General features: G+C 41.4%; 1 protein-coding gene across 1 annotated transcript; it reads right to left on the reverse strand.

Moving 5' to 3' along the window:
* Positions 1–13,414: 13,414 nt before the first annotated feature.
* LOC126354483 (uncharacterized) lies at positions 13,415–20,071 on the reverse strand. The gene is made up of 4 exons (XM_050004203.1): positions 20,013–20,071; positions 19,507–19,918; positions 19,237–19,438; positions 13,415–13,886 (listed from the first exon to the last, which is right to left on the reverse strand). Exons 2-4 carry the CDS (start codon positions 19,906–19,908, stop codon positions 13,564–13,566), a joined length of 927 nt encoding a protein of 308 aa, XP_049860160.1. The 5' UTR covers positions 19,909–19,918; positions 20,013–20,071; the 3' UTR covers positions 13,415–13,563.
* Positions 20,072–22,606: the final 2,535 nt, after the last annotated feature.

Below are 22,606 nucleotides of genomic sequence, written 5' to 3' on the forward strand. Positions count from 1 at the left end.
TTACATAAGCCATTTTGAAGGCTACGTACAAATTTCGCATTTCTTCCACCGAAATTTGCAGACAAAAAAAGTGTTGCATACGTATTGAATGCCCCTCGTAGATGCGACGTGCTTCTTAGTTCTAAACATTACAGGCATCTCGTGGATGGGTAACATAAGGCTGCTCTCAATGTAACGGAAAACAACACTTTGCACACCTTTAGAAACTGCAACAGTATGGGGGCGAACATCTGTTCTGTGAGCTGTTTAAAGATTCGGCCGATGAACTACAGTGCACTTCCAAGGTGTACGAAAAGGTCCTTATTGCCAACCTAACAGGGTTGGAAGTGAAACCGTTCCTGCTATTTCGGCGGACTGCATTCAAGATGGATGCCCCGAACTGGCGCGGATTCCCCGAAAGCTGAAAAGACGATTCGAAATGAAGACCAAGAAACCAAACGGGATTTCGCGATCTTGAGCGTTTTATATATTAAATAAACAGGAAACGCCAAAATTATCCTGGCCCCTCCAACCGATGATCGTCTATGCAGAAAATATCTTCGCAGTATCTGCGGACCTAAGGAAATTGGTTTATTAATATTAAATGAGCTATTAAGACTGACGACTTGTTAATTAATGAACCTGCCGATCTGAGTTCGGTATCAATTTACTCGGAATTTTATTGGAGGTTCGAATTAAGGGATTAATTTTATTTCTCTTTCTTCCTTTTGTGGCGGAGACTGGTCTGGATAGACGCTGTGACCTCGCTACGTGTATTCTGTGTTTCGCAAAGTCGCTGCGTTACACTTGCACCTCGTTTAACGACAAACTGAATCACATTTTCTTGTTGAGTATAGTCCATTTCTCAGTTATTTCATTACATAATACACGTTTATAACGTGAATGTACGGAAGTCCAGTTGCTGGTGTGAAATACCTTCTTTGAGGTGAGAGTAGGGCGATGCTTCAGTAACCTTTGGCAGACTGTTTCTGTCCACTGCTGAAGGGGGCAAGCTGCAGCACTTCCGGAATCGTTGGGAGCTCGTTGCCGGGGAATTGCGCGCAATGTGGAGCTACAGAACGCAAAGAAACTGTAAATATCGTTCACAGAGCATTTTACTTTTTCTATTTTGTTCTTTTTCGGCATGCATGTTTCAATTTAATGTTTAGATGAAACGAATAACTAAACATACGTTCTACATCTTATTGGGAAATGATCAGGGCCAGATAGTGTGAAGAAGAAATCCTGGATACCGAGCCGTTTTGGACTTAGAGCTTTTTTTGGCCTGGTCTGTTTATTTAGTATTAACTAATGTGAGAACCTAATTCTGCTTTGCTACACAGTAGTAAATATTTTACAGTTCTTTCTGACTACTCATGACTCCAGGCCACTGAAGTACGTGGCCTCAACTCAAAGCTTACGACAGCTGCTGTAATGACAGACTTAACAATGTATGTACATTTTTGGCAACTCTCCTCTGTTCAACATGAAATTTCTTCTCACTATCGTCGCAATTCGTCGTCTCTGTATACAAATATAGGACACTGAAATAAAAATACTTTCAAATTTTTAACTGACGTATTTTGTAATTCAACAATCCTATCACTGCATGTATATACAGTGTTACAAAAAGGTACGGCCAAACTTTCAGGAAACATTCCTCACACACAAATAAAGAAAAGATGTTATGTGGACATGTGTCCGGAAACGCTTAATTTCCATGTTAGAGCTCATTTTAGTTTCTTCCACCTACGCTCAATGGAGCACGTTTTCATGATTTCATACGGGATACTCTACCTGTGCTGCTAGAACGTGTGGCTTTACAAGTACGACACAACATGTAGTTCATGCACGATGGAGCTCCTGCACATTTCAGTCGAAGCGTTCATACGCTTCTCAACAACAGATTCGGTGACCGATGGATTGGTACAGGCGGACCAATTCCATGGCCTCCACGATCTCCTGACTCAACTCTCTTGACCTTCATTTATGGGGCATTTGAAAGCTCTTGTCTACGCAACCCCAGTACCAAATGCAGAGACTCTTCGTGCTCGTATTGTGGACGGCTGTGATACAAAACGCCATTCTCCAGGGCTGCATCAGCGCCTCAGGGATTCCATGCGACGTAGGATGGATGGATGCATGTATCCTCGCTAACGGAGGACATTTTGAACATTTCCTTTAACAAAGTGTTTGAAGTCACGCTGGTACGTTCTGTTGCTGTGTGTTTCCATTCCATGATTAATGTGATTTGAAGAGAAGTAAGAAAATGAGCTCTAACATGGAAAGTAAGCGTTTCCGGACATATGTCCACATAACATTTTCTTTCTTTGTGTGTGAAGAACGTTTCCTGAAAGTTTGGCCGTACCTTTTTGTAACACCCTGTATACTTAGCCACCAAACTCTTCGTCCTTTCCACATGAGCTGTCTAGGATGTATAATTAGGCCAAGTATCGTTTAAAGACACCTATCCAAAATGCAAAAATAGCTAAATTGTCACAGAAGTAATCTTCCAATGTCGTACAATTTTTTCGCCGTTAATTTATGCTATAACGAGGTGAGACAGTGTTTCCGAAGTTAGGCTTGTGTTCTGAGGAGCAGGGTTCAAATCATCTGTTTACCGTGATTTTCTTGAGCTATATCAATGGAATTTTATGGTTTCTTGACGTATTGTGTAATAGTTGTAATGTTTCGTTTCTGATGACTTCAATATCAACTGGATGTTACCATTTGACCTCCTTTTAACATTATCTCTTATATTATATCTGTAGATCTTCAATGGGGAATTTTGCCGAACGTTTAGGAAGTTTTAATTTTACGATAGAAGATGGTAGTTCTTGAAAGTAACCGAATGTTACCCTGCAGAGTTACGTTTGTAGTTCTTGTTTCACCAGTGATATTAAGTAATCATATACTGAAAGAGAACTTGCATACATAAAAGCAGGTAAAAAATGGTTCAATGGCTCTGAGCACTTTGGGACTTAACATCTGAGGTCATCAGTCCTCTAGAACTTATAACTACTTAAACCTAACTAACCTAAGGACATCACACACATCCATGCCCGAGGCAGGATTCAAACCTGCGACCTTTGCGCTCGCGCGGTTCCAGACTGAAGCGCCTAGAACCGCTCGGCCACTCCGGCCGGCTAAAAGCAATCTCGCCAGTCCCAGAACTACATCCCAACAGTTTGTCAAAGAGTTTGAAAGTTCTTTCGTGGCAGTGATTTCACTGCAGCGCAACAGATATCAGGAATTGCGCATTTAGTATCCGTATGTCTCCTCTCTTCATCTTCGAGTAGCTGCCGATTTTTACCAAAGATAATCACTAAAAAGTAGTTGTAACCAGAATTTAGGATCGTGAGGTCACACCCACTTAAAGAGAGACCATTTCCCACAAAAAGCGGTTTCTACTAATCTTATCTCGCTTCCAAAGTACGAACCGCCGCCCTTGTAATCCAGAACTGTAGCTGCGCAGACACGAGTGCCACTCACAAATGTCTGACTACAGAACACAGGCCAACTGCATTCACTTAGTGGCAATTACATAACACGTCAGAGCAGATTTTTCATTTACAATCAACACATTACTTTAACGAAAGTTTTGACTATCTTCTTGTTCTAGCGTATCAGTTGTGAATTAGTCTAGTACTTGTTGAAACGCGGTACTCACTGGAATTAAGGAAAATTTGGATTGGAGGCCCCACCAATATAACTTTCTTTTCACACAACCTTGTTTATTTAAACAACATATAACCATAAATTTTGTTTTTTTACAAAATGAACAAATTTGTAAATTTGTAAAATGAATAAACTTTTGCAAGAGAAATCGAAACAACAAACAATACTACAGCCGACCGAAAGGGTAGAGTGCTTCTAAGCGCTTCAGTCTGGACTGTTACGGTCGCAGGTTCGAATCCTGTCTTGGGCATGGTTGTGTGTGATGTCCTTAGGTTAGTTAGGTTTAAGTAGATCTACGTTCTAGGGGACTGATGACCTCAGATGTTAAGTCTCATAGTGCTCAGAGCTATTTGAACCAAGCAATATTACAAAAATTTCAAGACGACCGGAACTGCAGCCCGCCCGTTATCAGGTGAAAGAGCGGTGTTTACCACTGCGCTGGACACAGTTTCACTTATTAAATGCCCTTCTGCAACACATGAAAACTATAAAGCAGCACTGACGACAAGACTGATTCAATTACTCAAAACAGATGACGTAACTTTTAATTTGAAATCTGTATGTCGATAGATTTGGGATTAAGATTCGTTCCTGTGCTAAAAGGTTGAACACATTAGGAAACAATATGACACTGATAAGGCTTACTTTACACGAAAGGGAAGCAGTGGTTGGGAAGGGAGTGGGATAGGGATGTAGTCTCTCCCCTGTGTTATTCAATCTGTTTATTGAGCAAGCAGTAAAGGAAACAAAAGAAATATTTGGAGTAGATATTAAAATCCATGGAGAAGAAATACAAACTTTGAGGTTCGCCGATGACATCGTAGTTCTGTCAGAGACAGCAAAGGACTTGGAAGAGCAGTTGAACGGAATGGACAGTGTCTTGAAAGGAGGGTATAAGATGAACATGAAAAAGAGCAAAACGAGGATAATGGAATGTAGTCGAATTAAGTCAAGTGACGGAATTAAGATTAGGAAATGAGACACTTAAAGTAGTAAAGGAGGTTTGCTATTTGGGGAGCAAAATAACTGATGATGGTCGAAGTAGAGAAGATATAAAATGTAGACTGGCAATGGCAAGGAAAGCGTTTCTGAAGAAGGGGAATTTGTTAACATCGAGTATAGATTTAAGTGTCAGGAAGTCGTTCCTGAAAGTATTTGTATGGAGTATAGCTATGCATGGAAGTGAAACGTGGACGATAAATAGTTTGGACAAGAAGAGAATAGAAGCTTTCGAAATGTGGTGCTACAGAAGAATGCTGAAGATTAAATGGGTAGATCGTATAACTAATGAGGAAGTATTGAATAGAATTGGGGAGAAGAGGAGTCTATGGCACAACTTGACTAGAAGAAGGGATCGGTTGGTAGGACATGTTCTGAGGCATCAAGGGATCACAAATTTAGCATTGGAGCGGAGCGTGGAGGGTAAAAATCGTATAGGGATACCAAGAGATGAATACACTAATCAGATTTAGAAGGATGTAGGTTTGCAAGAAGTACTGGGAGATGAAGAAGTTTGCACAGGATAGAGTAGCATGGAGCGCTGCATGAAACTAGTCTCAGGACTGAAGACCACAACAACAACAATATTTTAGGTCCGAAGTGAACGAAAAACAGAAACGGTTTCGTTTGCGGAGGACAGGCTGTGAACTTTGTGACAAAGCTACCACAAAAAATATCGTTAGTGTCATGTAAAGTATGTGCCAAAGTAAATAATTGCTTCCAAATCCTGGGTCTGATATTCGCCATATCATAAAAGTACAATATTTTCTATATCGGTTGTTAACGTGTCAGGAGCAGTACAGTTCCCCACGAACTCCAACGCAAAAAAATTGTAAACACTCGTACATGTAACTGTAATCAGCAATTTAAGTGTTACAATGTAAATTTTAGACTGAACAATTAAAGAATCGCACTGAAAATGACACAAAAGTGCTAAAATATTATTGAGTAAAGAGTAACGAAGCCAACAGAATACAGCGTAAGGCTGAATATCCTTTCATCTACATCTACATTTATACTCCACAAGCCATCCAATGGTGTGTGGCGAAGGGCACTTTACGTGCCACTGTCATTACCTCCCTTTCCTGTTCCAGTCGCTCATTGTTCGCGGGAAGAACGACTGCCGGAAAGCCTCCGTGCGCGCTCGAATCTCTCTAATTTTACATTCGTGATCTCCTCGGGAGGTATAAGTAGAGGGGAGCAATATATTCGATATCTCGTCCAGAAACGCACCCTCACGAAACCTGGCGAGCAAGCTACACCGCGACGCAGAGCGCCTCTCTTGCAGAGTCTGCCACTTGAGTTTCCTAAACATCTCCGTAACGCTATCACGGTTACCAAATAACCCTATGACGAAACGCGCCGCTCTTCTTTGGATCTTCTCTATCTCCTCCGTCAACCCGATCTGGTACGGATCCCACACTGATGAGCAATACTCAAGTATAGAGCGAACGAGTGTTTTGTAAGCCACCTCCTTTGTTGATGGACTACATTTTCTAAGGACTCTCCCAATGAATCTCAACCTGGTACCCGCCTTACAAACAGTTAATTTTATGTGATCATTCCACTTCAAATCGTTCCACTTCAAATCGTTCCGCACGCATCCTCTCAGATATTTCACAGAAGTAACTGGTACCAGTGTTTGTTCTGCTATCATATAATCATACAATAAAGGATCCTTATTTTTATGTATTCGCAATAGATTACATTTGTCTATGTTAAGGGTCAGTTGCCACTCCCTGCACCAAATGCCTATGCGCGGCAGATCTTCTTGCATTTCTCTACTATTTTCTAATGCTGCAACTTCTCTGTATACTACAGCATCATCCGCGAAAAGCCGCATGGAACTTCCAACACTATCTACAAGGCCATTTATGTACAGGGTGTTTCAAAAATGACCGGTATATTTGAAACGGCAATACAAACTAAACGAGCAGCGATAGACATACACCGTTTGTTGCAATATGCTTGGGACAACAGTACATTTTCAGGCAGACAAACTTTCGAAATTACAGTAGTTACAATTGTCAACAACAGATGGTGCTGCGGTCTGGGAAACTCTATAGTACGATATTTTCCACATATCCACCATTCGTAGCAATAATATGGCGTAGTCTCTGAATGAAATTACCCGAAACCTTTGACAACGTGTCTGGCGGAATGGCTTCACATGCAGATGAGATGTACTGCTTCAGCTATTCAGTTGTTTCTGGATTCTGTCAGTACACCTGCTCTTTCAAGTGTCCCCACAGAAAGAAGTCACAGGGGTTTATGTCTGGCGAATAGGGAGGCCAATCCACGCCTCCTCCTGTATGTTTCGGATAGCTCAAAGCAATCACACGATCATCGAAATATTCATTCAGGAAATTAAAGACGTCGGCCGTGCGATGTGGCCGGGCACCATCTTGCATAAACCACGAGGTGTTCGCAGTGTCGTCTAAGGCAGTTTGTACCGCCACAAATTCACGAAGAATGTCCAGATAGCGTGATGCAGTAATCGTTTCGGATCTGAAAAATGGGCCAATGATTCCTTCGGAAGAAATTCCGGCCCAGACCAGTACTTTTTGAGGATGCAGGGACGATGGGACTGCAACATGGGGCTTTTCGGTTCCCCATATGCGCCAGTTCTGTTTATTGACGAAGCCGTCCAGGTAAAAATAAGCTTCGTCAGTAAACCAAATGCTGCCCACATGCATATCGTCGTCATCAATCCTGTGCACTGTATCGTTAGCGAATGTCTCTCGTGCAGCAATGGTAGCGGCGCTGACGGGTTGCCGCGTTTGAATTTTGTATGGATAGAGGTGTAAACTCTGGCGCATGAGACGATACGTGGACATTGGCGTCATTTTGACCGCAGCTGCAACACGGCGAACGGAAACCCGAGGCCGCTGTCGGATCACCTGCTGCACTAGCTGCGCGTTGCCCTCTGTGGTTGCCGTACGCGGTCGCCCTACCTTTCCAGCACGTTCATCCGTCGCGTTCCCGGTCCGTTGAAATTTTTCAAACATATCCTTTATTGTATCGCTTTTCGGTCCTTTGGTTACATTAAACCTTCGTTGAAAACTTCGTCTTGTTGCAAGAACACTGTGTTCTAGGCGGTGGAATTCCAACACCAGAAAAATCCTCTGTTCTAAGGAATAAACCATGTTGTCCACAGCACACTTGCACGTTGTGAACAGCACACGCTTACAGCAGAAAGACTACGTACAGAATGGCGTACCCACAGACTGCGTTGTCTTCTATATCTTTCACATCACTTGCAGCGCCATCTGTTGTTGAAAATTGTAACTACTATAATTTCGGAAGTTTGTCCGCCTGAAAATGTACTGTTGTCCCAAGCATATTGCAACAAACGGTGTATTTCTATCGCTGCTCGTTTAGTTTTTATAGCCGTTTCAAATATATCGGTCATTTTTGAAACACCCTGTATATTGTGAAAAGCAATGGTCCCATAACACTCCCCTGTGGCACGCCAGAGGTTACTTTAACGTCTGTAGACTTCTGCCCATTGATAACAACATGCTGTGTTCTGTTTGCTAAAAACTCTTTAATCCAGCCACAAATCCTTTAAAAACTATTTTAATCCCATAATGAGAGACTGGGTATAATACCCATCTTTATAAGACTGACTTCACCCATTACGTTGTTTTCGTCAGCATGTCGTCCGCTCTTGCAATGTATCCAGCGGACGGCGTTTTGTCTTGCTTTCAGGACGGTGCGCAAACTATAGCAGTTCAAGCCACGCACAAATTATAAACAAATCACTGTCGCACACAAATACCTCGGCGTCAAACATCTGCCAAGGGATGTGCGCATGAAAAAGCACAAACATGATCAATGTAGGGTCGTTAGAATTTTTAGTTTTCATTTTTCTTCTATCCGAAGAACTTATAATGTCGTGTTACTCAAGTAATCCTGAACTGTGCAGGAATAGACCATTAGACGATTTGATTCCGAGTTATACATTTAGTTAACGGAGGAAGTTAGCAGTCTGGATAAAGACATGATAGCCAGAAACTGGTCATGGCAATAAAAACTATTTTAAAAGTGCGTCGTATTTATGGCTGGTTGCGGTCCTCACCAACAATTAAGACGTGTTTAAATAGTGCTCAGTGACTAAACTCTCAAACGCCATATACAGTTTCAAGCAGGTCAATAATAGCATGTAAACGCAAATGAAGAGAATCTTCAGGAAGTGTTCCCCGAACAGAAGTAAAACCATGACAGGAGTATTGCGATGCCCCACTGCAAGTGGCTGTCTATCGTCCAACAAAGTCAGTGGTGCTTTTCTGACTAATTTAAAAATTCTCGGTTACTACACACCAAATCCGTCTTGCTGTAATATGAAAACTAACTGTTGCTCTTTGTACATAACAGACACCTGAAGCGGCCATCAAGAAAGCAGAAACACAAAGGTCACAACCGCTGTCTGCAGTGGTCAGACTAAGTACTGTGATTTGCCCGCCTCATAGCTTTGTCGCTACATATACGCTTAACAGTGCAGTACGTCAATGCCAGTTGAATGTTAAGTGTTTCCGCTCGATCTCGTGTGTTGACCCTGTGGTCCAGTCTACTGTGTAACGGAGCAATGACGTGTGTTTGGCAGGGCGCAAAATGCAGGAGCCAGTGCCTAAGTGTGGTGCTACTCCGGTCGGTGTGTATAAGGAGCGAAAAGACATTTCCAAACCGTCTGAAATTGTATGGAATGTACTGACGTTTTTTACTGATCTGCCCAGCAGTGAAGAAGTAACGAATGATATAAAATTTGGCGGCTGGTGTGGCCGAGAGGTTCTAGGGGCTTCGGTCTGGAGCAGCGCGACCGCTACTGTTTCAGGTTCGAATCCTGTCTGTGTGATGTCCTTAGGTTAGTTAGGTTTAAGTAGTTCTACGTTCTAGGGGACTGATGACCGCAGATTGTAAGTCCTGTAGTACTCAGAGCCATTTGAACAATCTTTTTCTTATATAAAATTTGCTCAAGTTCATAAAATAACAGTAAAGCCTTGTGGAAAAATTGAAACAATTGCAGCACTCGGTCGCGAAAATGAAGTCGTTTTGACCTAGGTTTCGGCTAGTTCTAAGAGTGCCTTCCTCAGGAATGAAACATTTAAAACTGGTATGTCAAGTATTAAATATGAAGCAACAACGCTTTAGTCCCAAAATATCAAAATAGAACACAGAGGCAGGCCACTAAAGGTTGCACCACATGTCGAGCTGCGGTAGCATCAGACTGAGGCACCCGCGTTAGCAATTGCGGGTAGCTGAACGTTACAGCAAACGTGCCATCTGGTAGCCGCAAATACAAACCGGCTATCTAAAATTCCAAATACAGACAGGTGATATGTGTAATACATGAAAGAAGAGGCATCTGACAGCAGCATACATGGCAACAATTTGTCTACATAAGAGCTCAGAAGTACAGTTTGAAGACTGAAAAACGATATCACAAAGTTGTAAAATGAGCTGAATAGCTCAGGGAATAGAGAAACTGTGTAACATGAAATGTAGTTAATATAAACCATTTAATGAACTAACAGTTATGAAAGGACTTAGAAGAAATATTTCGGTGACTGCAGGGGGGGGGGGGACACTATATCTAATATCAAGTAACAGCCGTAGAAGCAGCTTTTATTACGTAATTGTAGCTCCTCATTAAAAATGAGGCCGTCATTTCGAGAAAATTGTTTAAAAATATCTAATTCTTCGAGAACATGAAATCTACGCCCTTTCTTCGCAGTGTGCAGAATGTTGATATCGTGAATAGGTTTACGAGCGTGACTTATAATTAGATAGAAGGTGGTCAACCAAAGCCGAATTTTGGGTGTTAGCAGCATACATGTGAAGGAGAAATTTGGTAACATCGAGTATAGATTTAAGTGTCAGGGAGTCTTTCTGAATGTAATTGTATGGAATGTAGCCATGTATGGAAGCGAAACGCGGACGATAAATAGCTCAGACAAGAAGAGAATACAAGCTTTCGAAATGTGGTGTTACAGAAGAATGCTGAAGATTAGATGGGTAGATCACATAACTAATGAAGAGGTATTCAATGGAATTGAGGAGTAGTTTGTGGCACAATCTGAGATGAAGGGATCGGTTGGTAGATGTTATGAGGCATCAATGGGTCACCAATTTAGTATTGAAGGGCAGCGTGGAGGGTAAAATTCGTAGAGAGAGACCAAGATATTAATACATTAAGGAGATTTAGAAGGGTGTGGGTTGCATTAGGTACCGGAAGATGAAGCTTGCTAAGGATATAGTAGCATCGAGAGCTGCATCAAACCAGTCTCTGGACTGAAGACGACCAGAACACCAGCTGTTTGGTCGCAAGAATGAGATGAGATTTGCTCTGACAGGAAGTTAACTTACGTCATGCTGAGTACATTTTCTCGGGTGTATTGGCATTCTCGAAGGCAAACCAGCGAGCAGATAGAGCAATTAAGGAGAAAAATCTACACTACTAAATTTTCCTTTTTTATCAATGTGTGGCTGTATGTAGCGTAAGGTGCAATGTACACACAACGAAATATTTAAGACATCACTAAACATTATTGAAGGGGGTTTACTTTAAAGAAAAGCGTGACTTGTCATTTTAATAAGTTACTGTACAACGTAAGACCTTAAAAATAAATTCAACTGATAAACTACAGACTTTTGAACCATTCGTTTTATTTATCACTTAAGGAGAAAAGAGGACATGAAGTTAACACTGATGAGTATTTGTCTAAGGGACAACTATTTCCTTTGATTAGTAGTTCTGATGAACGTTCATTCCCGTGCGTGCACTTGGTATCTACAAAAATATCTGAATAGTCAAGAAAGTATCTTCAGACAGGTTTTGGTCCCCATAATGAAATATTAGGAAAATTTCTGCCCGATTCACAAATATCAGATCTCCAAAAGTCATCGCTGCTTTGCGTCTAAGAATGCTCTACCTTCGCACAACTAAGGACCAAGCGTACCACAAAGGAGCGCTGTGAAATACAGTATCGCTACTAGTGCCGCGCGCTCATGTGTTTTGGCTGCAGTGCAGTAAATGTGAAATATTTACAGTGGCAGTGAAATGTCACCTTTGGAAAATTTATACAAGACTGTGCTTAAACTGACAATATTTTTTAGCGCAACGCAATCTGACTCAATAATCCCTACAAAAGAATGGCCCTGTATCTTTCACAAATCACTTACCTCATAAAAATCTTCGTTACTAGACCTACTGCTATACAGCGAGCGCCGCTACTGCCAGCTAAATGAAAGGCATTAACTGCCGACAGGCACAGTTAGCAAATGAAAGATTTTTTATCGAGGACAAACAATGTATTTACCTCAATAGTGTTCGAAAGTCATAATGTATATAGCAGTTCATGACATCCCGTCTTACAAATTTCAAAACTCCATCTCTTTCCCCACATCCACCACTGCTGGCGGTTCACCAACTGTGGAACACTACGCGCTGTTAACATCGAGCTGCCCAACACTACAATGGCCAACAACAATGCAAACCAGCCACAGACTGCACACAGCACAGTCTGATTTTCGAAGCTCTACGTGGCGTTACCAAAAGAACCTTAGCCTACTTACAGCAGGTAACAAGAAAGACCGTACGTGGCTAGCAGCTCTACCGGCTGACTTACTGCGCTTGTCTAGCCCATCTTCCAATGGTTGTGTGTTCATGCCAATCTAAACTTCCTGTTCATGCCAATCTAAACTTCCTGTTCATGCCAATCTAAACTTCCTGTTCATGCCAATCTAAACTTCCTGTTCATGCCAATCTAAACTTCCTGTTCATGCCAATCTAAACTTCCTGTTCATGCCAATCTAAACTTCCTGTTCATGCCAATCTAAACTTCCTGTTCATGCCAATCTAAACTTCCTGTTCATGCCAATCTAAACTTCCTGTTCATGCCAATCTAAACTTCCTGTTCATGCCAATCTAAACTTCCTGTTCATGCCAATCTAAACTTCCTGTTCATGCCAATCTAAACTTCCTGTTCATGCCAATCTAAACTTCCTGTTCATGCCAATCTAAACTTCCTGTTCATGCCAATCTAAACTTCCTGTTCATGCCAATCTAAACTTCCTGTTCATGCCAATCTAAACTTCCTGTTCATGCCAATCTAAACTTCCTGTTCATGCCAATCTAAACTTCCTGTTCATGCCAATCTAAACTTCCTGTTCATGCCAATCTAAACTTCCTGGCTACTAATGTTTGACATGTTATACTTTGTTTTAGCGCTTCCTCTCCCACGCGGGATACCTCCGCTGATGTAAAGCGCGTTGCCTCTGAAGACGTCTTTTGCAGTTCAAAAAGAAACATTCCCACATCTATGATGGCCTAGTAATGTTTTAAGTGAAGTCAGTATAGCTTTTACCACTATCCTTGTACAATCCAACAATTGTCTAAAATGAGGGGTCTCAAAGGTTTTCTACTTTCGTGTATGAAGAAGGCACAAAAATTGTGTATGCCCAGAAGTAAAGAAAAAACTTGTATTCGATAACTAGTAGTAAACAGGACTCATGGTGAAAAATCCTTATTTTAGTATCCGCGAGTGAGGCATGGATATGATTTTTGCAATTTACTGATCTATAGTTTTAACAAATTTGGTGATGCTAGAATCCTGAATGCAATTCGTCCTTCAAAAGGTCATGAACTATCAATATTTATGAAAAAAACCTGAGTTACATTTATTCCGCTACATGCGTTTTAGAATACGAAAGGTCATAGCAATTTCCAATATGCTAAATTAATTGAATGCAGTTGAAATTTAGCTTTGAAAATTTATTATCAGCAATATCTCTTTACAACACATCTTTAGCACGAAAAGCTACTAAAAGCATTAAAACACTTAACAGTTGCGCATTTTCACAATTGAACAGTGAACGGATTGTTTGAATTAACTGCATTTAAGGTGGTCACTGTGTCGCCTCCGAGATCTGTGGCGGCAGCTGGCTGCCCTGGACTTCCTCAGCCGCCGGCTCGTCGGCGAGTGACGAGTACGACGAGGCCGTGGAGACCCCGCCGGACAGGGACGGCGAAGCGGGCATTTCGGACAGCAAGCGGCCGAACAGCGGCAGGCGCTCGAGCACCCAGAACGAAACGCCCAGCCAGAACATGAGCAGCGACGCCGCCGAGCGCAGACAGGCGCCTGCCGCTGCTCTCAGCTTACGAGCGCTCGCAGCGCCGGCCACCGCTTGCGACTCTTGCGAAGTGGACTCTTGTCCTGACTGCCCTGTAGCTGAAACAGTGGATTTCATTAGTTAGACCCACGAGCAGCTTTGCGAGGCCACTTCCGTAGAAGTAAAGTCATGGGATGGCGATGTGTATGTACACAAACTGCGTGCGCAAGGTATATAGGAGGGCAGTGTATTTACGGAGCGGCAATTTGTACTCTAGTGGTTTATGGGAATGCTATTCGACGTGACTGGCCGTACGACGAAAATTAACGGGTTTTGAATTTGGAACGATAGTTTAAGCTAGACGCATGTGACACTCCGTTTCGGAACTTTAGGGGATTCACAGATCCCGAAGTGTGCCGAGGGTTCCAAGTTCTAGGCATTGTCACCACAGACAACAGTTGCTGACAGCAGCGGTATTTGCGTGTAGTCAGTGCTGACACCCCGACAATGAAGAACTAAATGCGGGATCCAGTATGAACGCACCCGTTAGGATAGTTACGCGAAATCTGACGTTAATGGGCTATGCTTGTCAGACTCCGTTACATCTCGTTTATCGTTCACGTTTTACATAGCTGTTACGACATATTGGAAGACTTCGGTTGTCTGTTCTGTGCTTTGACTAATATTGAAGATAACGGCTTTTAAATTTATAATCCTAATACCACTCTGATGTATAACTCGTATTTCTTAGGATGTTAACGCTGCGTTATCTTAGTAACAGCTTATTCCCTGACAATACTTACAGCCCCATTTGCTACGTCTGAAGTATTAATGTAGAGTGTTCAACGTGAAATTACGCATTTCTGCTTACACTTTTAGAAAACTAACCGTACGTTCTTTCTTAGCTGTTTGTAACTTTCCTACCTGTTATTGAAGTCTAATACAGAAAACTAACTACAATCATGGAGATTGTTCAGTTAAATGTTTGAAGCTAACTGTTTCCAATTCGATCTTTAGTTTTTTCGTTTCCTTTCCTATCGTTCTAGTCTTTGGCTCTAACAATCTGCGATGTGTGTTCTATATCGTGTCTCCCTATCACTTTCTCGCAACGACGCTCTGGACTTGTTTTTCAGGGAATTGACTACTTTGGAGCTGCGACCTGCTGCTGGTAAAGAGACGTCACAGCACACATGACATGTAGAGTTCTTGTGAGACTAGCTATGATATAAGCAAATAATGATTTTAGGGTCAGCTCCACTGCGCTCCCTGTAAAAGAATCGCAATACTAACTAAATTTAGTTGAAGGGGTTCAAGGCTTTCCTATATTTAGTTAGCTGGTAAAATAGCGTCGAAAAAGCAGTTAAGTTTACCACTGGAAATTTTATTCTACTCACAAAACATTGTTTATAAATTGAACTATTGATAAAAGGAAATGCTTCAATACAGGATGATAAAAACCAACTGCGTTCAACAAAAATGTTAACGAATATTCACTGAATGGGTTTCCAACTTCTACAATGGATCGAAGGACGACCTATACCATATCACATCTATAATCTACGTTTAAATTAAGTTTCACAAAAGAGGGAATTATCAAAATGGCCTACAGTGAACCTCCACTATCTTGAATTATTTATCTAACTTGTAAATTACAGTGGCTGAAGTGGCTTCTCGAGAACTATGTTGCGGAAAAATCATAGCGTTTCAGAAGTTTACTTCAAGTGGCAAATGTGAACGCCATGAGCTTTGACGATCGACACTAGTATTACGAAAAAAAAAAAAAAAGTAATGTGAGATTCTGTGTTCCGCATTTTCAAGGGATACTGTTAACCGTCCGAATGCATATGGCTCATTTCCGCAAGAAATCTTATTAGGAATTAGTACTATTATGCCCAAGTGGAACATGCACACTGCACGTTTGTATCTCAGTATTAGTTACTGTAATAAAATCTACTGACTTGTGCACCTGACATCGAATATGCGAACTCAGCGATTGTCAGACAATCGCAATGCACGTCCTCTTCATTTTGGTATGATACGCGTAAAGCGCCAGATGCTTTTATGCGCATGAGTGGAGTTAAGTAATCACGTTAGTATCCTTTAAAGCGAGCTGAATACTGCATGCAAACCGACAGGTGTAGTACAGGAATGAGCTTATCCGATACTGTAAGTGAAATCATTTAAATACCACTGTGTGCACAAGCGTGACAAGGCGAGACCGCGAACACTGAAATGCAGGTCAAAGACTGCCGAATTATGTAAGGAGAATATGTGAAATGTAAACATGTTATACTAACTTACAAGGAAATGAAGATACATTGTTAAAATAGACGTGACCAAGAGCTGAAGTCATGTCTCAGCACGTTAAAGTTAAGATACAGATAAAGCAAGCGTTATGCGTTTACGATGCTATCACGGAAGAACCAGCTGAATCAACAACTGATCGCTGTACACGGCGAAGTGCGGAATTTCAGAACCAATCACTACTAATTCTGTGCCCGTAAATGGATTATAATGTGGCTTAGGAGATAGTTATATTAAAGGAGACATTGCCACAGTGTCATTTCTTCAACAGTGCCACGTTCTTACAGTTCCTTACATAGGTAGTAAGCTCGTATTGTGTACGAACTCTACATTTAACTATTAGTTAACAGGCAAGCCCACTGCATATCTAAACACGTAGAAGTTTAAAGATTTTTGTCTGAAATTAATAACCTTGTGTCTACGCACAAAGCTTTTTACCTACCACTTCCAGTACAAAATTTATGTCAGATTACCTAAATCACCTTCAAGCAGGAAGCAGAAGTACAAGGGCTCCGAGCCAACGCCTTTCTTGCTTAAGGTTTATAAGATAAGGATATCTTTCTGCTTCAGACAACTAAACTGTTGCAGAGGCAAGTTCATTCCACATAAAGTTAACTTCCATTGCATCACATGAATAGAAAAAATTAGTGAACTAGTGGCAACAGTAGTAGCTATAGCAGGAAAAGCTTAGTTGTTGGAATCGGAAATTAAATGCCAGTACTGGAAGTAATATGAGGCGCGGGGGAGGAGAGCCAAGCAACGAAGTGGTAATGAGAATGAGGGCGGGAGGGGAGGCAACAGGAAGAGAAAATATGAACGGGGCTTTCATGACCCGACAGACATTTTCTTTACTTTTCCGCAGATACTGGCCTAGTTATGCGGTTCATACGAGATTACGGTTGAGAAACCTATTACTGAATCACCTTTCGGGTTATCACAGGTGCGTTTAGAAGTTTAAGTACACTTGATTCTCAAGCTATGTACATGTTTTGATAGTTTATTACTAAGTCCGAAAGCAATCTTCAATCCCATGGAAGCTGGAAACAAGTATACTTGCCAAGTTAACCGATTCTGGAGATTTAACGACGTGATTGAATTTTCTTGAGAAAGGTGAATTGTGTGTAAACTACAACAGCTTGCTTATGCAATGCAGAGATAAGGTATTAGGTAATAGGGACTGTCCTGAAACTGATGTTACAATTCTTTGTCTCTGAGTTACTGAAGTACGCTGAAATCTCAGCGATTACGCTTGCCAGTTGCAAGTATCGTAACTACTGTTAAGTAGCAGTAATTTCGTTAGTTATCCCAATACGAAGCGAAAAACGCATTGCACTGCTATGGGTTTTGTAGCTCATCTTGGTGAAATATATTCAGATACGGATTGAGAATCTTACACATGGACTTCCAGCAAGTCTCACTAACATTGGTGCGTTGAGAATTCGAAGGCGCCATGTTAGTGAAACTACGAGTCACTCCTCAAATAATGTACGCTCACTGCGTCAGAACTCGATTGAAATGTTAACCAGAGTTTTAACAATTGTTTCATAGGTGCTCTATTCGTAATTGAACAGGCCAAGTAAAAATTGAAGTAACGTTCTAATGTCATTGCTGCGGCAATACCAAATCGATTCCACGGGTCTTTGTCAGCTTGCAGTATTGTGTTCACTTACTGCACGGGTGCTTGATGGTACGCTTGACAGTCTAAAACCCAAATGCAATCGACCTTTAAACATGTCGAGCCGTAAGAAGTATTCGATTTCTGGAATACTTGGAGAGGTTCTTTACGTTTAGTTCACAGTATGCAACATTCGATCTAAAAAAAAAAAACTATTCGCCGGTTTGGACACAGAGGGTTAAAGTCACCAGAATTTTGGTGACTGGGCTACCCACAGAGGGACACCCACATACCGAATGATTTCGGTCAAGGAGGTAAGTTCATTGATTTAACCTCAGTTTACAACGCCCCCTTTTTAAAGGTGTATGCCCATAACGTACTATAGTACGTGTTTTAGTCACCCGACAATTCCGCCATGTAACGTACTGCGATCATTACAGCATGAAGGTACAACTGAACGTTTCTGCTATTCAGGTGCTTTAGTCTATGCGAGGCGCCTCGGTTGAAATTTCAAGTAACAAACGAAGCTTTAAAGGATCGACATAGGAGCACTTGCTCCTGACTGTGTACCGAGTCAACAAATTTAAAAAATGGAAAGTGAAGGCACTGTTTGCCTTCTCTCAGTTATTTTTCGTTAAGTGATTTTAGAAGAAAGTGAGAGAACCAAGCGAGCAACAACTTTCAGAAGTACAAGAACATAACGGCGTTACTAACTTTCCTACGTTGAAGAGAAAGTGTGTCGCTACCACCCACGAATCCGCGGCCGCTAGCCTCTTAACGACCGAAGCCTTAAGAACAGATTTAAACTTCATGAATTTTATTCCTTGCTTACCGTTCCACCATATTACTCTAATGATTCGAGGGTCAATTGAAGTTCAAAGAACGTATTAAACTTTCAACAATCCTTAGTTGTTAAACGTTAAATTTCCTGTATTCTCGGAGAATTGACAAGTATTTAATGGAAGCACACGTGGCAATCTTTTTTTTTTGGGGGGGGGGGGATATGTGTGAGAGGAAATTTAGATACACCACAGGGGTAAGTGGCATACCAGGAGCCTGTAATGGAGGCTGTACATGAATCTGGTTAACTGGATAGAGTTTAAGTAGAGAAAAAAAATACCGACCTTAAAATTTATTCTTCCTACGAAGACGTACATAGAATTTTACTTACTAAAACAAAATTTTTATTCCATGGTCATACCCACTTTAAGTAGACTATTTGAATGCGTTAATCTTACCAATTTGACAAATTTAGTTATCCTCCAAAGGCATTCAATGAACGCAAGATCTGGTAATGTTCCAATGCAATCGTGATAATGTGACAGTACTTTAACACTGTCAACCGTAGGAGTTTAAAGCGACAGAGCAAAGTGTGAGAATGCTACTGGAACACACCATTCAAGAAGTTCCAAATGAAAATACTAGCTCAGTATTTCCAGGAGATTAAGTGTGTAATACTGGGTGAAGTTAAAAAAAAATTTTGGTTCTAGAATTAAAGGTAGAAACTTCATTGAGACTGGGTTAATATCAGAGGAATTTTCAAACCTTACCGATCTCCATCCTCGTTCCAGCCATGTATTGCTCGAATCTCTCTAACCGGTTTTCCACCATCGCAATCACCTTGCGAGAGGATTTAACTACAATTTTTGTAGTTCTTTTCACTTGCTTCCGCCCAACCTCAGTTACCATGACCGCTGTATTTACTGCTGGGCTAATGAAACTCGCTATTCGAACAACGACGCTATCGTAGATCTGAAACATAATTAAAACGTAAATTTCTATCAGGTCTTATACTTACTTCTGTCTGGTCGCACACTTACCTTCTCGGGTGATTCTTTGACAACAGGGAAGCTTTTCTCCAATCGCTCCAGACCTTCGCTCGCTGGATTATCTACCAGCTTCAACACTGGCTCGATTTTTTTGATTATATTGCCAGACCAATTTTTGACAGCTGTCGCCACTTTCTCGGAAATATTGAAGCCAATTTCAGTTACTTTAGTGCTATGCTTCACAGATTTATAAGTTTCTTCTCCCTTGTTGAAAATTAACAATACAAGAGGCCATCCCTTCAGTAACTGCAATGTTTTGAAGGACTCTCCTACCACCTCTTGCGGAACGACATTTCGGACCAGCTCCTCTTGAGAGTCAGAGGCCTCTGGGTTCACAGCAGGATTAACTTTCTCTTCCACAGCTGCAGGCTCAACTAAGCTTGTTTTACTCATTTTCGAATAACTGCAAATAAACAATATTACAAAAATTAAGTCTTCGCTTTAATTTATATCAGTAAAAAAAAAATACACAACGACTGAAACAGTAAACAACCCACAGGTTTGAATAACGGCTTAAATGCACTACTTAACTGGTGACGTTCCACGACAAGACTACAAAGCTAATCTTGCTTACCTTCAACCTTATAGACAGCGAAGCCTGTAGAACATGATGTGAACACCAGGGCGCGCTGCTGTCGCGCAGTGCGTACTATTTGGTGTAAGAAGTAACATAAAAATAAAGTGTTTGCTTTAGGTAATGCTATTTCACAGTAACAAAGTACTGATCGTCTGCACGTAAACAATAATGATACCTTGATAATACCGAAAGTCAATGTAATGATAAAGGTCCCTATACACGCGCCAACCGACCGAGCGACCGACAAGCTGGACGTGTGTAGGCGATTAAGCCAACCGACCGCTCAACATTTGTTGTACGGATGGCAGTTGAATAGGACCACCCGACAGCCGGTTCTCCACGCACCCCACACCCTCCAACCAACAAACTGTGCCGTGTGTAGTGCTGTTGTGCCGAAATACATTTACTTCATTCTTGTAAGTTTTACAAAAAGTCTGGGCTATATCTAAGCCTGCTGCTATAAAGAAGCAAAGATTGGCCTTTTTTTTGTAATAGTTAGCAATCTCTAAAACCTTCATTTCCTTTTAACCTGTTGCTGTGTATATTAGATTATGTGCACAACCACCATTTGCAGTCTTTCTTCTTCTAATATGAAATGAGTTTCTTAAACTTACAGGGGCATCTTTTCACCCACATACATACGAGATCTGTTCAAAAAATTCCAGAATATTTGTAATTTCGCGCCAGTGGTCTATTGGAGTGAAATGCGGTTCGTATCCCTGAACAAGGCCAGTGTTTAATGTGCAGCAGAGCGAAGGTTCATTGTTGTACGAGTATGTCTGTCGGTTATTATTCAGAACTGTATTGAGTAGAACGTTGTGTCGCACAGTTCGCGAATTTCGAGATGGCATAGTTACAGGAGCATTCGTCTGCACTAAAGTTTGCGTGGAAGTCAAGAAAACCTTTATAGAGACGCACTAAATGCTACAGGAAGCCTACGGTGACGAGTGCTAAAGCCATGCTCTGTGTTACGAACGGTTTACGCTGTTTAAAATTGGCCGGACGGAAGTTAAGAATGGCCGGACACACTTCGACGCCTACCGATGACGATCTTGACAGGAACGTCAACGAAATTGTGTGTGCAAATCGAATATTGTCCCCTACGATCCTCGGAGTATGGGACATCATCTTCATCATCATCATGTCATGAAATCCTGACCCAGCATCTTGAAATGTATCTTGTTGGCGTAAGTTCGTCCCACGGCTCATGAGTCAAGCCCAGAAAGACCTTCGCCTCGCAAACCTGTGAAGAGCTTTCAGATGGCGGAAATGAGAACGAGATGTTTCTTAAGAGAATCATAAATGGTGATAAGACGTGGGTCTACGGTTATGATTTTGAGACTAAGGTTCAATCTCCACAGTGGCTCGGTAAATGTTCTCAGAGGACAAAGAAAACTCGTCAGGTCAGCTCAAATTTCAAAGCGATACTAATAGTATTCTTTAACTTTGAAGGATTAATTCATCGTTAACTCGTGCCACAGGGACAAACACAAACTTTTTATCGATGGTACTATCGCCTGCGTGAAAAAGTGAGAAGGGAACAATCTGAAATGTGGCGAGACAATTCACGACTCTTGTATCACGATAACGTACTTGCACGTTCATCCCTGTTGGTGCGTGACTATTGCACAAAAAACGAAAGCACTGTGCTGGCTCATCCTCTGTACTCCCCAGACCTGGCCCCTGCTGACTTTTTTTTTTATTTCCGAAGTTTAAAACCCCGTTGAAAGGACGAAGATTTGCAACGGTAGACGAGATGGAAGAAAATTCGCGGACGGCTCTTCGCGCGATCAAAGAAGAGGTGTCACCAAGACTGCTTCCGGAATTGGAAACGGTGTTGGGAGCGGTGTATCAATTGTGAAGTATAGTATTTCGAAAGAGGCCGTACTCAATAAGTAAAAGACAAGCGCAGAAAAACTTTGTGGACAAAGTTCCGGAATTTTTTGAACAGATCTCGCAAATAGATTAGGTAGGTTTACGCGAACATATTTTATTTGTAATTATTTTGCTTTACCTTGACGTATTTCCTCAGGCAACTATGAATCAAGGTGCAGGTTTCAGGAATCATTGTAGAACACAGTTATGGGGATACAACAGCACTGAATTTGAGGTTTTTCTTAACTTTTGGCAATGACTAGAAACTGTAATGTAACTAATAGCCTGCCTCAAGACTGTATTCTGTTTCATCACAACCGTTTTCATGATGTTCAGCAGTTCCCAAATGCATGTCTCATTCATTCTTAGATAATTCAGAAAATCGTAGGCTCCCAGTTCCTTGAGTAATAGGACATGGGTGAATTTCTTTCTTTGCTTTAGCTATTTCTTTACCCTCAGTTTTCTCTCGGCTTTTTTTAGCCGTGTTACTTGCAGAAAAAAAAAAGGCAAAACCCAATTTTTGCTTCTGCGTAAACCTAATTGGTATCTCGTAGAATATGAACTCAACGAACTTAACACAAACCCCAACAAAACAGCGGCGCTATAATTGCTGAGTGCAGTCGGTTGGGAAGTGTATAA

The sequence above is a fragment of the Schistocerca gregaria genome, chromosome 3 (assembly GCF_023897955.1).
Source record: "Schistocerca gregaria isolate iqSchGreg1 chromosome 3, iqSchGreg1.2, whole genome shotgun sequence".
Lineage (NCBI taxonomy): Eukaryota > Metazoa > Arthropoda > Insecta > Orthoptera > Acrididae > Schistocerca > Schistocerca gregaria.

Excerpts from the sequence above, each read along its gene's own strand:
- LOC126354483 (XM_050004203.1), bottom strand. The coding sequence starts at position 19,908 with ATGAGTAAAACAAGCTTAGTTGAGCCTGCAGCTGTGGAAGAGAAAGTT. Across the intron at positions 19,439-19,506 it reads TCAAAGAATCACCCGAGAAG|ATCTACGATAGCGTCGTTGT; the intron begins GTAAGTGTGCGA and ends ATTATGTTTCAG. Across the intron at positions 13,887-19,236 it reads TGGAACGAGGATGGAGATCG|CTACAGGGCAGTCAGGACAA; the intron begins GTAAGGTTTGAA and ends CCACTGTTTCAG.